This window comes from Cricetulus griseus, chromosome 2, assembly GCF_003668045.3.
Source record: "Cricetulus griseus strain 17A/GY chromosome 2, alternate assembly CriGri-PICRH-1.0, whole genome shotgun sequence".
Lineage (NCBI taxonomy): Eukaryota > Metazoa > Chordata > Mammalia > Rodentia > Cricetidae > Cricetulus > Cricetulus griseus.
Window position 1 is genome coordinate 247,743,157 of NC_048595.1, and position 13,364 is coordinate 247,756,520.

At 42.6% G+C, this 13,364-nt stretch overlaps 1 protein-coding gene across 1 annotated transcript in view; it reads left to right on the forward strand.

Annotated features, from left to right (window-relative positions):
* Window positions 1-241: 241 nt before the first annotated feature.
* The window catches only part of Soga3 (SOGA family member 3), a 48,018-nt gene continuing 34,895 nt past the window's right edge, over window positions 242-13,364 (forward strand). The window contains exons 1-3 of the mRNA XM_027398408.2: window positions 242-1,348; window positions 1,815-2,039; window positions 3,332-3,490. Coding sequence (XP_027254209.1) covers window positions 242-1,348; window positions 1,815-2,039; window positions 3,332-3,490 — 1,491 coding nt within the window. The remainder of the gene's footprint in view (window positions 1,349-1,814; window positions 2,040-3,331; window positions 3,491-13,364) is intronic.

The window sequence follows — 13,364 nt, forward strand, 5'->3', positions numbered from 1 at the left end:
ACCCTTTTCCTAGTCAATGTTATCATTAAATGCTGGCTTTCCAAATCTCCTAATTCTCTGCAGCTTCTCTTGTCCAGAAAATTCACCTTTGACTCTGCAACAGCATAAACATACTGTATATTTCTCTTCTTTTATTCCCGTCCCAGCTTAGAAAGGAAGGTTGGCGGCAGAAAGGAGAGACGAGAATGATCTAGAGATGGACGGTTCCAAGTCGCATCCGGTAGGTTCTTCCTAGACTGCCATGAGTCAGCCACCGTCCGGGGGCGCTGCCCCAGCTGCAACCTCAGCTTCTGCCGCCGCCGCCGCCGCCGCAGCCACGGAGGCTCGCCTGCACCCGGAGGGCAGCAGCAGAAAGCAGCAGCGGGCTCAGTCACCTGCTAGGCCTAGGGACAACTCTCTCAGACAGACCTCGGCAGCCACTCGGTCCCCGCTTGGGGTTGGCACTAAACTCAATTCCGTTCGGCAACAGCAGCTGTTGCAGCAGCAGCAACAGCAGGGTAACAAGATAACTGGTCGCGGCGGCTCTGGGGCAGGCTCCAGAGGATGCGGAGGCGGGGCAGAGAAGGCTGCGCCAGTGGTACCCAAAGGGGCTGCTCCAGGAGCTGTCCAGCCCGCGCCTGGTGCTGAAGGCCCCCCCGCGGCGATCCTGTCGTCTGTGAGCTGCAGGAGGCCCGGGCCGCCCGAGGAGCCACCCAGAGAGATAGAATCGGTGCCCTCGAAAGTCGGGGAACCCCCTCCACTAGGGGGAGGAGGAGGGGGCGGGGAAGGAGGAGGAGCCGCCGGCGGCCCAGGGGACCGGGAGGGGGGCGCTCCGCAGCCGCCGCCGCCCAGGGTTTGGCGAGCGAAAAGCGTCCGTGCATCGCAGAGGGGTAGCAGCGGCGGGGAGGGGGTCTCCCCTTCGCCACCCACCTCTGCTACGAGCAGAGCCCCCGGCCAGGGCAGCAGAAACTCTGGAAGCGGCATCGCAGGGGGCGGCGGCGGCGGTGGAGGGAGCTATTGGAAGGAGGGATGTCTGCAGTCTGAGCTCATCCAGTTCCATCTCAAGAAGGAGCGGGCGGCAGCGGCGGCGGCCGCGGCTCAGATGCACACTAAAAACGGTGGCGGTGGCAGCCGCAGCTCCCCGGTCGCGGGCACCCCTACCATCTGTGAACCCCTTGTGGTCCCCTCCTCCTCCCCAATGGCGGCGGCCGCTGAAGGTCCCCAGCAGAGCGCCGAGAGCAGCGGCAGCGGCGGGGCCATGCAGGCGGCGGCTCCCCCTTCGTCGCAGTCGCACCCGCAGCAGCTCCAGGAGCAGGAAGATATGCAGGAAGAGATGGAGAAGCTGCGGGAGGAGAATGAGACTCTCAAGGTGAGGCGGATAGGGGGTGGGGACCGAATGGGGGAGGGGAAGTGTGGGGCCTCCGAGGATTAGGGCGTGTCCCGGCAGGGTTGGAAGGCTGCTAACCTGTTAGGGACACAGGGAGGGAGGGAAACTAGGAAGGTGAGGGAGGTCCATGGCCTGCTCCCAATCTGAAAGGAAACCTAATATTAAGACCGTTGCGTTTCATTTAAAACCAAATCTAGGCCTTCATTTATCCGATTAGCATGATTTGCCCCACTTTCTCACAGGCAGAGAGAGCTGGAGTAACAGAACGAAAGAAGGCCTAAATAGGGCCTGGTTTTCTAGTCTTTGCTGTCAGTCCCCTGTCACTCCTGTCTGGTGGAGAAGGAGGCAGTAAACCTCGGTATTGGGAGTAGGCATGGGATGTATGCGGTACGTATCTGAGGGGCTAGAGACAAGGCTGATTGTGACCCATGGCCTGTCACCATCTCAGAACGAGATCGATGAGCTGAGGACCGAGATGGACGAGATGAGGGATACTTTCTTCGAGGAAGACGCCTGTCAGCTGCAGGAGATGCGCCATGAGTTGGAGAGAGCCAACAAAAACTGTCGGATCCTGCAGTACCGCCTCCGCAAGGCTGAGCGCAAAAGGCTCCGCTACGCTCAGACTGGAGAAATTGATGGCGAGCTGTTGCGCAGCCTGGAGCAGGACCTCAAGGTCTGCAGCTGTGGGGGGAAGGGGGAGGCGAGGGCGCGCTGGGGTCAGCGGGTGGAGACTTTGGCTAGGGCAATTTGAGGGCCTTCACTGATGACCAGCAAAGGACGTTGGATTCCTAGCCTTCATCACAAAATGTCAGCATCCCGGAAGGGGAAGGAAATATTCGGTTTAGTGTATGGGGGGGGGGAGCAGGGGTCTCCTGGGAGTAACTCTTCAGAAGTAATGGGAAGAGGGCGCCTCCCTGCTAGGCTGAAACAAGGTCATCCATGGTAAAACACAAGCCAGTGGTCTGGCTTGCAGTGATGTGTTCCCATTGAAGGCCAGGTGGAATCAGGCACTCAGGATCACTGACATCCAGAATAGGAACAGCATTGAGAAAATAGTCGTGGTCTCTTGTTGCAAGTCTCAGTTTCCACTCAGGATCCTTTCCTATCTGCACTCACCACTTCTGTAACTCCCTGAAAGGAGGACACCCCCCCACACACCCCAACTCCCGTCTAAACAGCAACCGGTTTGAAGAAGGAAGGGGAAGCAAACGAAAATATCTTATTTTGAAGTGAAGTTGCCCAGCCAAAATGTATCCCAGAGGACAGGCTCTGAGACAGCTCACTGCTTGCAGTACATGTTTTTCATCGGGTGCTCCCTCCATCCAGTCTAAATCGGGACTGGCTATGTCTTGTACATCTACACTGAATGCTTAGTATCCCCTCAAAGCTCTATAATTTTTGAGATGATCTCAAAAGTTGGGGAAAGTATATACTAGTATTAGAACAGAAATGAATCTCAAGGACTAGAATGCTTGCTAATAACCTTAAATATTTGGAACTAGCTAGAGTTATAATGGGGGGGGGGGACTAAGTCCTGTTATCTAGTAGTTAAAAATGTCTTTTCCCCTCATTTGTTAGTAGGGGCAATAGTGGAAGCATATAATTTGTGGTTTTACTATAAAAATTAAAGCAGACATGTTAAATCTATCTATAAGGGAACATAAAAAATGGATATTGTTATTATGTAGTGAAGTTAAAGGAACAAAGTTGAGCCATCCATTTGGCTATCTATTAGCTGTATAACCTCGAATATCTTACTTAATATTCAGCCCCTCCAAAAAAAGCTGATAAAATTGTAACATCTATCATATGGGATTGTTGGAGAATTAAATGATGGATATATGAATGACTTATAGATGAGATATTGGGAACATAATCACATAATATGTACTATGAAAATATTAGCTCTTAATGCCTTCAGTATGAATAAAGTTATATTTTATTGCTACAAACATATCATTTTAGGTTGCAAAGGATGTATCTGTGAGACTTCACCATGAGTTGGAAAACGTGGAAGAAAAAAGAACAACGACAGAAGATGAAAATGAGAAGCTGAGGCAGCAACTTATAGAGGTTGAAATTGCAAAACAAGCCTTACAGAATGAACTGGAAAAGATGAAGGAGGTTAGTATCCATCTGACTATTTCATGGACTGTGTATGACCAGCTCTTTAGACCAGAACCTCAAACATTAACATAACTGCTTAAAATTTTCCTTTCTGATTGCAATTTGCCAGCCTACTCAATATAGTAAGAAGTAGAAGGGTTCATGCTAACAGGTGGAATAGCAAAGAAAATGCTCTGACCTGAACTTCTAGTTTAACTTACTGTGAGCTACAAACTAATGTTTATGTTGTTGGAATGTGTGTGAAATAAACACATTAGCCAGTACATGATATCAAGATAAGGAAGAAGAGATGTCTCTGTTAGTTGAGGGGAGCAGTTTTATGAGATCATTGCTGTGTTCATAGAACAACGTGTTCCTAGAATGGGCAGGGCTAAAAGGCACATTCAATCTATTCCAACCATTACTTGAATTTTCTCTATAACAGAACTTTTATGCTCCAAATGTTTTATGTGCCAAACAGTATGCCCAAACTGTTTAATGCTCCAAATGTTATCCTGAAGATCTTCCACAACAACCAAGTCAGTCCCATCAGAGTCTGATGAAAGGTTTTCTTTGTTTCTGGCTGGGATCTACCCAATTGCACCTCTAAATGATTCATCTTAGTTCTGGCTTTTAGATTCGAAGTTCTCTTTTCCGTGTTCACTCTGTGAACATCTAATCTTCTGAAAGAATAATGATCACAGAAAACAAAAAGAGAAGTCAACAAAAAAATCCATCATTAAGGTATTAGAGTCATGATAACTTTTAAATATTTTTATTTAAATAGTTTTTAAAACTACTTTGAGTTATTGGCAGTGTAATGTATGAAAACTATGAATGAAAATCGCCAAAGGCAGAAATGGTCTCCTGAACAGTTACCTCTGCTTGGATGCATAGAATTCCAAAGAAGATCTTATTATTTGCAAGTACTGAGTATTAAGCCACTTGTGTCTGCCATTAACAATGAAAATATCAGCAGTGTGATTAAGAGTCCATAAATGTAAGGACTCTGAAATACTCTTTTAGTGAAGCAAACTATTCTTTATGATCTTTGTGACCATATACTCTTATATTAGCCTAACTTTGAACACCCTTAAAATTTTTATTTTTTAATATTTCATTCATTAGCTAATTAATTTTTTAGACAGAACCTCTTTGTGTAGGTCTGGAATTTTCTTTGTCATCAAGGATAGCCTAAAGTTTGAGGATCCCCTCTGTCTCTGCCTCCCAAGGTCTGAGATTGCAGATGTGTGCCACTTACACTTTACCTAAACATCTTTTTAACATGGCAAAATAAGGGAAATACCACTGTTGAAATATTCTCCTTGGAAACTAGTCCAGAATGCCTCCTTGTTACAGTAGAAAAACACAGAGATTGAGAATCACATGAAACACTTTCACCAGTAACTGATGGAGTGACATTGAAAAGCCTGTCACTTCGCCTTTTCTGTTTGTTAAACTGGAAAGGTTGTTGCCGATGATTTTCAGTGTCTCTTCCTATGTAGTCCAGGGCACTACCATGTAGAGAACAGCTCATATTGTTCCCCTGAAGTCAAATCCAAAGTTGGTGTATGCATGCCTATGCCATATCTTCAGGAACGATGCACAGCTGAAGAATTTCACCATTGTGCTTCTGGGGCAGGAAGGAATAAAGTAAGCAGCTAGATTAGGTTGCAAGGACTGTTATCACAGAGTACTAGATACTTTACTTCTCACAATCCGGACTCCAGAGGTCCATGAGCAAGGTTTCAGCAGGTTTGGTTTCTTCTGAGGACTGTGAGAGAAGGATCTTCTCCTCCTCAGCTTGTCATGGTCACCTTCATGTTCCCAAGAACAGGTTCCCCGTAACTACCTTCTTAGAAACTTCTGTGTTGTCCCGTCCTCATCCCCGTGTGTGTGTGTGTGGGTGTGTGTGCGTGCGTGCGTGCGTGCGTGTGTACACATACATTGTGTGGATTTTTTGGAGGGTAGAGGTCAGCCTTAGGTGGTGTTTCTCAGGATCTGTCCACCTTGTTTGTTGAGACACGGTTTCTCACTGGCAGGTAGCTAGAGGATTAGGCTAAGCTGGCTGTCCAGGAAGCCCTGGGGATCCTTCTACCTTCACTTCCTCCACACCCAGCCTCCTTAACTGATGCTAGGAATATGACTCAGGTACTTGGGCTTGCATGGCAAGCATCTTACAGTCTGGCATATTTCTCCAACACCCAGCACTTCTGTTTATAAGCACACAAGTCATATTAGATCATATTAGATGAGGGGCTTCACTAATGGCTTTACTTTCAATTGATTATCTTTGTAAGGAAATTATTTCCAAATAATTTCCTCCTACCTGGGAATCATCTCCTAATTGGGGATCAGGATTTCAACTGGGTTTGAGGGAAAGGGTAAAGGAAGATTACTTAATGGCTTAGTGTGGGGAAATGAGGAAGCCCATTGTTCTAATGAGGCTTCTTCCCCGTTCACGTGTGACTGTTTGTTGGTCTTGGTCTTTGTTTACACCCTTAAAAACATTTAAGCAAAAGCAAAGCTTTGTTACTATAGATAAAAGAGAGCTACCTTGTAATTTGGTGATATGTGGATATTTCTCAAGTGAATATTCAGAAACTTGTGTTTAAGAATGGCTTAAGCTGAGGAATTGGGAGATGGCTTAGTGCATGAAATATTCACTAAGCAAGCATTAGAGCATGAGTTTAGATTCCCAGTCCTCTTGTAAAAGCCAAGCATGCCGCTACATGCATTGTGCATCAGTAACCCTACTGCTGGTAAGGTGGGGGGACAAAGACAAGGCAGATTCTAGGGCCTCGTGTCCAGTAAGCCCAGCTGTCATCCAGTAAGCCAGCTATCCAGTAAGCCCAGATGATATCGGGAATTCCAGGTTCAGCAAAAACAAAACAAAAACAAAAAAACACATGCCTCTCCCCACCATGTCAATGGTGAAAAGTGATAGCAAAAGTCACCCAACACCAGCCTCCTATCTGCGTGTTCACACGCAATCACACACATGGGTACCAGCAAAAAAAGAACGGCATGAATGTTTTCTGATTTTCATCTAGCATCTTGAAAAGAGGAAAATGTTCATAGACCCATCCACTAGCCATATGGTCCCTCCTCCATCTGAAAATAAAAATCACTTCCCTGTGATGCTTTCTTTCTCAAAGGCTCTGACTATTAGAAAAATGTGGGCTCTGCACCAGTAAGTGGGGCCTGAAAGATTTCATGTTCGCTGAAGAATAATGAAACCCCCAACTCAAACTCTGATTAAATAGGACAGCCATGGAAGTTGAGGGAAATTTAGCAGCATTTATGTAAGACACCAGCCTTCCCTGTTTATCATGTGTGGGGTCCATATATTTAAATTCATGTGTATGCAGGTGCACTCACCTGCGTTTGCATGAGCATAGAGGTCAGAGGTCAACATCAGGTATTTTCCCATATTGAGCTCCACTTAATACGTTTGGAATAGTGTCTTCCACTGAATCTGGATGGAGCTTACCACTTTGGCCCCACTGTCAGAGGCACGGACACAAGGTCTTCATATCTCTGTCATTCCTCTCACAGGAGCTGAGATTGCTGTAATACACTACCATGCTTAGTTTTATGTAGTTGCTGGAGATTTGAACCCACGGTCTTATGCCTGTTTGGCAGGCACTTTCCTCACCAAAGAGTGCCCCCAGCCCAGGACGCTGTGAACTAGAAGTCTTTTTTGTCATCATGCCCATGGAGGAAAAAGAGAACCATGTCAAATTCTGAAGAAGAAAAGACACTAGTTATAGAGTAAAACCATGAAATATTAACTAAAAGCAATCCTATACTCCTAAGATTTTAGCTGCATATATGGATCCATATAGAGGTTGAACGGTGCCCATGAGACCAATAGAACATCTGCTAGAGTTTGAAACCATTTACTAAAACTTTAACTAGCTTCAAGGGTATTGACCAATTGCTCCTGGAGCTGGTGGCTGCACAGAGTCCTATGCACCTGTGTACATCCATCTGCTTATTGTCTCCCTCTGAGAAGATGGAGTAGGCACTTGGGAGGAAGAACTGAGTAGAAGCAGGATGGGGTAATTAGTTTAGGCTTTTGCAATTTGTTTCTTATATTGAAGTAGCTGATATTCTGCCAACTGCAAACAAGAGGGACCTCTTAAAATGCTGCCTTCAAATCTTAATAGCATTTTCATCCCCATTATGAAACATTGATTTGCTAGTAGCAGTATGTCTTCTTCCTGGAGTAAAATGCCATTACCTTTCTGTAACCCGGAGAAAGTGACAGTCAGCATCATAATGGATCAGAGCAATAGAGATTTCTGTGAAAGTCATTGTTTCCAAACAAGAAACTCTTTGAATGTCAGGATAGGTTTATGTACAAATAAGATAAGGTTAGGGTTATGGGAGTCTCTGTACATGTTCTCTGGTTTGAATGGATTTTGCCCCTGTCACCACCCTTCAAGGAGTTCTTCTGCTTTAGTAAGAGGCAGCATCATTTTTGAATGCTTCAAAGTTCCTCATGCTCACCATGGGGGAGGGGATCTTCATAGGTAATCTTCAGTGCCTACAGGTTGAAAAACAGTTCATGATAGGCATGTGAAAAAAAGTCATTAAAAGAGTACCAGAGAGTATGAGCTGAAGATGGGAAATATTCACCAGGTTTCTTCATTTTAGAACCTCTATTATCTTGCTTGGTTCTTCTCTCAGCCATACATAAGAAACTTAGAGAAAGTAATTTTCTTAAAATTTTCTAGTCTTGGCTCTAGAGGGCTCTTAACTGCTCAGCTGCAATAGCATCATCTACCTTGGGACTTTTATTTTCTGTGTATTTGGTTTAAATAGATATGTCCCAACTATTGTAATGAGTTTTCATTCTAGAACACAGGAACAATTAGTACTATAAATTTTAGCAGTAGCACCACTGTTGTTTTAACAAATTGTGATCACATCAATACATCTGGTGCATTTTACACACAGGGCATTTTAATAGACAAATTTATGCCTGATGTGTTCACAAATTTCCATGTATTTTCTTATGTAAAATTATGTACAGTTATTACCTATACTTGGGTTTGGTAGGTCATGTTTATCTAAGTTAAAAGGTGCCAAAAAGCAATTCAGAATGATGAAGTGGTGACAGTGTAGCCCACGATACAGTTTTAATGGGGGAATTCTTCAATGTGTGAGTATCTTATCCTGGTTCTGGTAGTTCATTAAAATGTGGAAAATGGGGACTTCAGAAATGGCTCTTTAGTTAAGAGCACTTGCTACTTTTGCAGAGTACCTGGGTTCAGTTCCCTGTGCCCACATGGTGTCTCAACCACCTGTAACCCCAGTTGCAAGGGGTTCAATGTCCTCTTCTGACTTCCTTGGACTCTTGTACATGGTGCACATACATACACTTACTCGCATACACATAAAATAAAAATTCTTAATGCTCAATGTTGTTGAAATGGCCATTATTTTTAAACACATAAGCATTATTTTTCTAGTTGTAGCCAATAGTTTGTGAAATAACTTAGAAGGGAGTAAAAGAGTAAAGACGACCACCTGGTCATATGCATTGGGAAGCTTGTCTTCCACGATGATCTAGTTTGTGGCGAATACATTTTCATTGCACATTTATTTATTTATTTATTTATTTATTTATTCATTCACTTTGTCTTGTCGTGTGTGTGCTCAAACACAAGTCACTGCACCCATGTAGAGATCAAAGGACAACTTGTAGGAGTTGGTTTTTCTCTTTCTGCCATGTGAGTCCCAGGGATTGAACTTGCAAAACATGTGCCCTTATCTGCCGAGCCATCACCCACACTAGTAAATATATTTTCAAAAGTCGTTTGAAATATCTTTCGTTTCAAACAAAAAAACCCATTTGTTTGAGAATAAAATTGTTGGTTGGGGAAGTTATAAATTTTACTGGATCTTTTAAATGAAATTACCTGTGTAGTGGCATATACTCAGAAGTAGTTCTCTAATTCGGGGTTAGACAAGTGACTCTTCGCAGTTGTCAAGTAGACGCCAAGTAGCTCTTAGATAAGAAATTGATGTATTGTTTTGTGAAATAAACTGAATATTTATTACAGAACATACATATAAAATTTATGATTATTTACATAAAAATACAGGTCAGTACCAATTCCCCCCCCCCAAAAAAAAACACACATGGTTGGTCAGACCCCCAGCTCTTTTCTTGGTTGTGATTTTTTAACTTCACATTCAAACACCACAGAAAAGGGAAGGGAAAGATAACTTCATATGATTAACCACACTCTGTGGGCACCTACTTTCTATCTAAAATCCCTATCGCCCTTAATGCTTAAAGCTTAATGGGCACCACTATTCACAGTTGTGTCTGGAGGGCTACTCAGTTTGCTAATCAGACATGTTCATGAGAGATGAGTCCCCATCACTGGTCTCTGCTTGGTCCAGTGTAATGGTCTCAGAGCTCTGAGCTGCACTTTGAATGATGTACCCCTGAAAGGTCAAGCCAGCAATTTACCTATAGAAAAATCTCCGCCACAATAACTAATGTAGCCACTGAAAGTTGTTTGCCTCTCTGACTTCTGTATCCAGCTTGTTTCAAAAAGTGACTTACAAGCTTCACAATAAAACTAGTCAACAGTTGAAACAAAGGTTTAAAAACCAATAGGCAAAAATTCTGTGAAGATGAAAGTACACTTAATCTAAGGGATGTGTGTTACTGTGGAATGGTCCCAAATTTAGCATAAATCAAAGTGGGGAAAATATAGAAAGAATTTCTTTCCCAGCCATAGCCAGACATGGAGGCCACACTCAGCTTTCAAGAAGTGTTGACTGTTTCATACAAGCTGTATGACAGCCAGCGTGAATGGATGAGCTTTCTAAGCTATGCTTGCTTCTCAGCTACACAATTATTAAACATAGGAAGTAAAGGTCTTCAGAAAATAAAATCAGGTATTTTGCGATGACCCATGAGCTTGAGTGTGAATTATGAGAAAGTGATTATATTCTGGGGTCTAGAAACTACATAAGGCTTCACCTGTCATTTCTTATGACAAATATTTGAAATTTGTAGCACTAAGTTTCTTTATTTATAAGTGTCTTGGTTAAACAGTTATCAATAGAGGTCCTTCTAAATAAATGGGATTTTCCATTTCATCAGCTTTCCATCAATATTCCCCACTGAAGTTGTATATTCATTGGTAAAACTGAACTTGATTACTGAGTTCGTTGTCTTGCTGTGACAAGACACCTGAAAATAGCAATTTAAAGATTAATGGTTAAATTTTAGCTCATAGTTTCAAGGAGACACAATATGCAATGGCTGCAGGAGCTCTAAGTGGCAGGTCAGCTTGCATTCCACAATCAGGAAGAAAAGAGTAATGGTTGTTTGTGCTCATCTCACTTTCTCCTTTTCATTCAGCCCAGGACACCCACCACCATAATTAAGATGGGTCTTCTCACCGAAAACTAATCTAGATAATCCCTCACAGGTGTGTCAAAAGACTTGTCTTCTAGGTGTTGGCAATCTGTCTAATGATAATCAACATTAACAATCAAAATCACCATAATTTAGTCTTTATAATTACTTTTTCATGTTTTTTACTGTAGTGTGATAACATAGATAAGACAGAGAAGAGAGAAGATATGGGGGGACTTTGTATTAAACAGTAGGTCAGACTCTAGGTTCATGCTGTTGAAGTTAGATCTAAAGTTGGTATATGTAGGGTTGAGGACAAAGTGGAGCCTTCCTCATAATCTGAGCTATAGTTTTCTTATGTAGACTTAGTGATCTGCTCTAGGAAGCCACAAAAATCCATATACTAACCAAAAACTTTACTGTCTTTACAACAGTCAAGCCAGAGTATTGAATGATGGTATCATAACTGACTGAGGTTTGCTCTGCAGCAATACAAACCTATTAACTGCCAGTCTCTGACCACTGATGGTCTGAGGGTATGGTTCATGACTTGATGAGCACTGCTCCTTGGTTACACATCCAAACATTTGTAATTCTCTGTTACTGAAATTTAACTGATTAATCTTCAACAACTTGGATGGTTTTGGAAGTTGGCTGTTATGTTCCCAAAGGCATAATAAAATTCTCTAATTTTGCTTGGGTTTTTAATGTATGGCAGATATAAGCCTTATAAACTAAAACCTCTATTAAGAATCTCAATCCCCATCTTTAAGAATTCCAAGTCTATGCCTGAGATATACACAGTACAGGTGGTGGCTTTACACTTTGGGCCAATATTATGGTTTGAATATGAATGTCCCCAGACTCATTCCTGAATGCTTGATCCTTAACTGGAAATTTCAGAGGTGAAGCTTAGCAGGAAGAATTAGGTCAGTGATGTTAGTATATTTGAAGGTGATGCTTGGTTCCCAGCCTCCTCCTCACATGCTATTTTCTGTCTTCATAAGACCAACAGCCTCCCACATCACATACTGGTGCGTGTGTGCGTGTGTGTGTGTGTGTGTGTGTGTGTGTGTGTGGTGTGTGTGTGTACACATATATTTGTAAGAGTTGTCTGATTGTCATCATGGGGATAGTCTATGCACTCAAGTTAATTATTTTATGCAATAAAATAATTGTGGGAATGACAAGCTTGCAGGGGTTGTGCTTTGACAGGTATTTATTATACCAAATGACTTGATGTCCATGATGTCAGAAGGTTTACAGAAAAACATTCATTCCCTCTGAGTTCTCTGAGGTCTGGGCACAGACCTGTTCTTGTCCCCCATAGATTCCTCAACACCCAGTTTGGTGTCATGATAGAGACAACTTTACCATCTTTACCTGAAATATGGTAACTTCTGTTTTATAGTGAGTATTTCTTTTTTCATTTTGGTTCTGTTGTTTTGAGACCATATTTCACATAGCCTAGGCTAGCCTTTGAACTTACCATGTAGCTGAGGGTACCCTTGAACCTCTGATCCTCCTGCCTCCAACTCTCAGGTGCTGAGGTTATGGACATTTACTAGCAAGCCTGCTTATATTTAATTTGAATATATGTTTACCCATGGCATACTATAAATTCCCTTGGACTTGATTGAGTCTATCTTCATCATTTCCATAGCAACCAGAGGACAATCTCGAACAAAGCTGATGAGTAATAAGTGAGTCCAAAAACCAAAAATTATAAAATTGTAAATAAGAGATGTTTTGTCTGAGAATTAAAAAACAAAACAAAGCAGAAAACCACCAGAACAGGGACTCAAAACTAGATGACTTTTCAATGGTGCTTAACGCAATCTACACAAATTTGTGTAGGAGGGAGCAGTTGGATAAATGCCACCTTGCCTGCTTCACTCTCCTGCCTCACTGCTCTGTGCATGATAAAGAACAGGGGAAGGTTCTAGTCATCAAATGTGCTAGGGCATAAGATGTGTTAGGTTGTTTTGTGGGCTTTATTGACTCCACAGCTAACATCTTTGTTCTATGAATTTAAGAACCCTATTTCTACTGAATTCATGCATGCACACAACATCTGTAAAAACTGGGACTAAAGAGGAGGATTTCAAGAAGATATACTTGCTGCCACAGAAGCATCTTGTTAGCTGTTTAAATCAGAATTCACTAGGTTCCTTTGTTTCGTAATACCTGTGCTGCTTTGGAATAGATAGCACACAATTTCAATGCATATTGGGAAGTGTTTTCTGAGTTAAACGTCCAGTTGTTTTGGTGATTTTTGGATTTGACTGCATTTTAATAGATGCACAACTATTTATTTGATTTTTAACATAATTCCACTTTTATAGCCTATGGTAGGGTCATTTAAACTGATCTTTATACAGATTGTAAATGGCATTTGAAGATGACATTTGAAGATGTCATTAAGCTTCCCTCCTGACATTTTCCACTTTATACTTACATGTTTCACTTAATAGGGCTATCTATATTCTGCACAGTTCAACT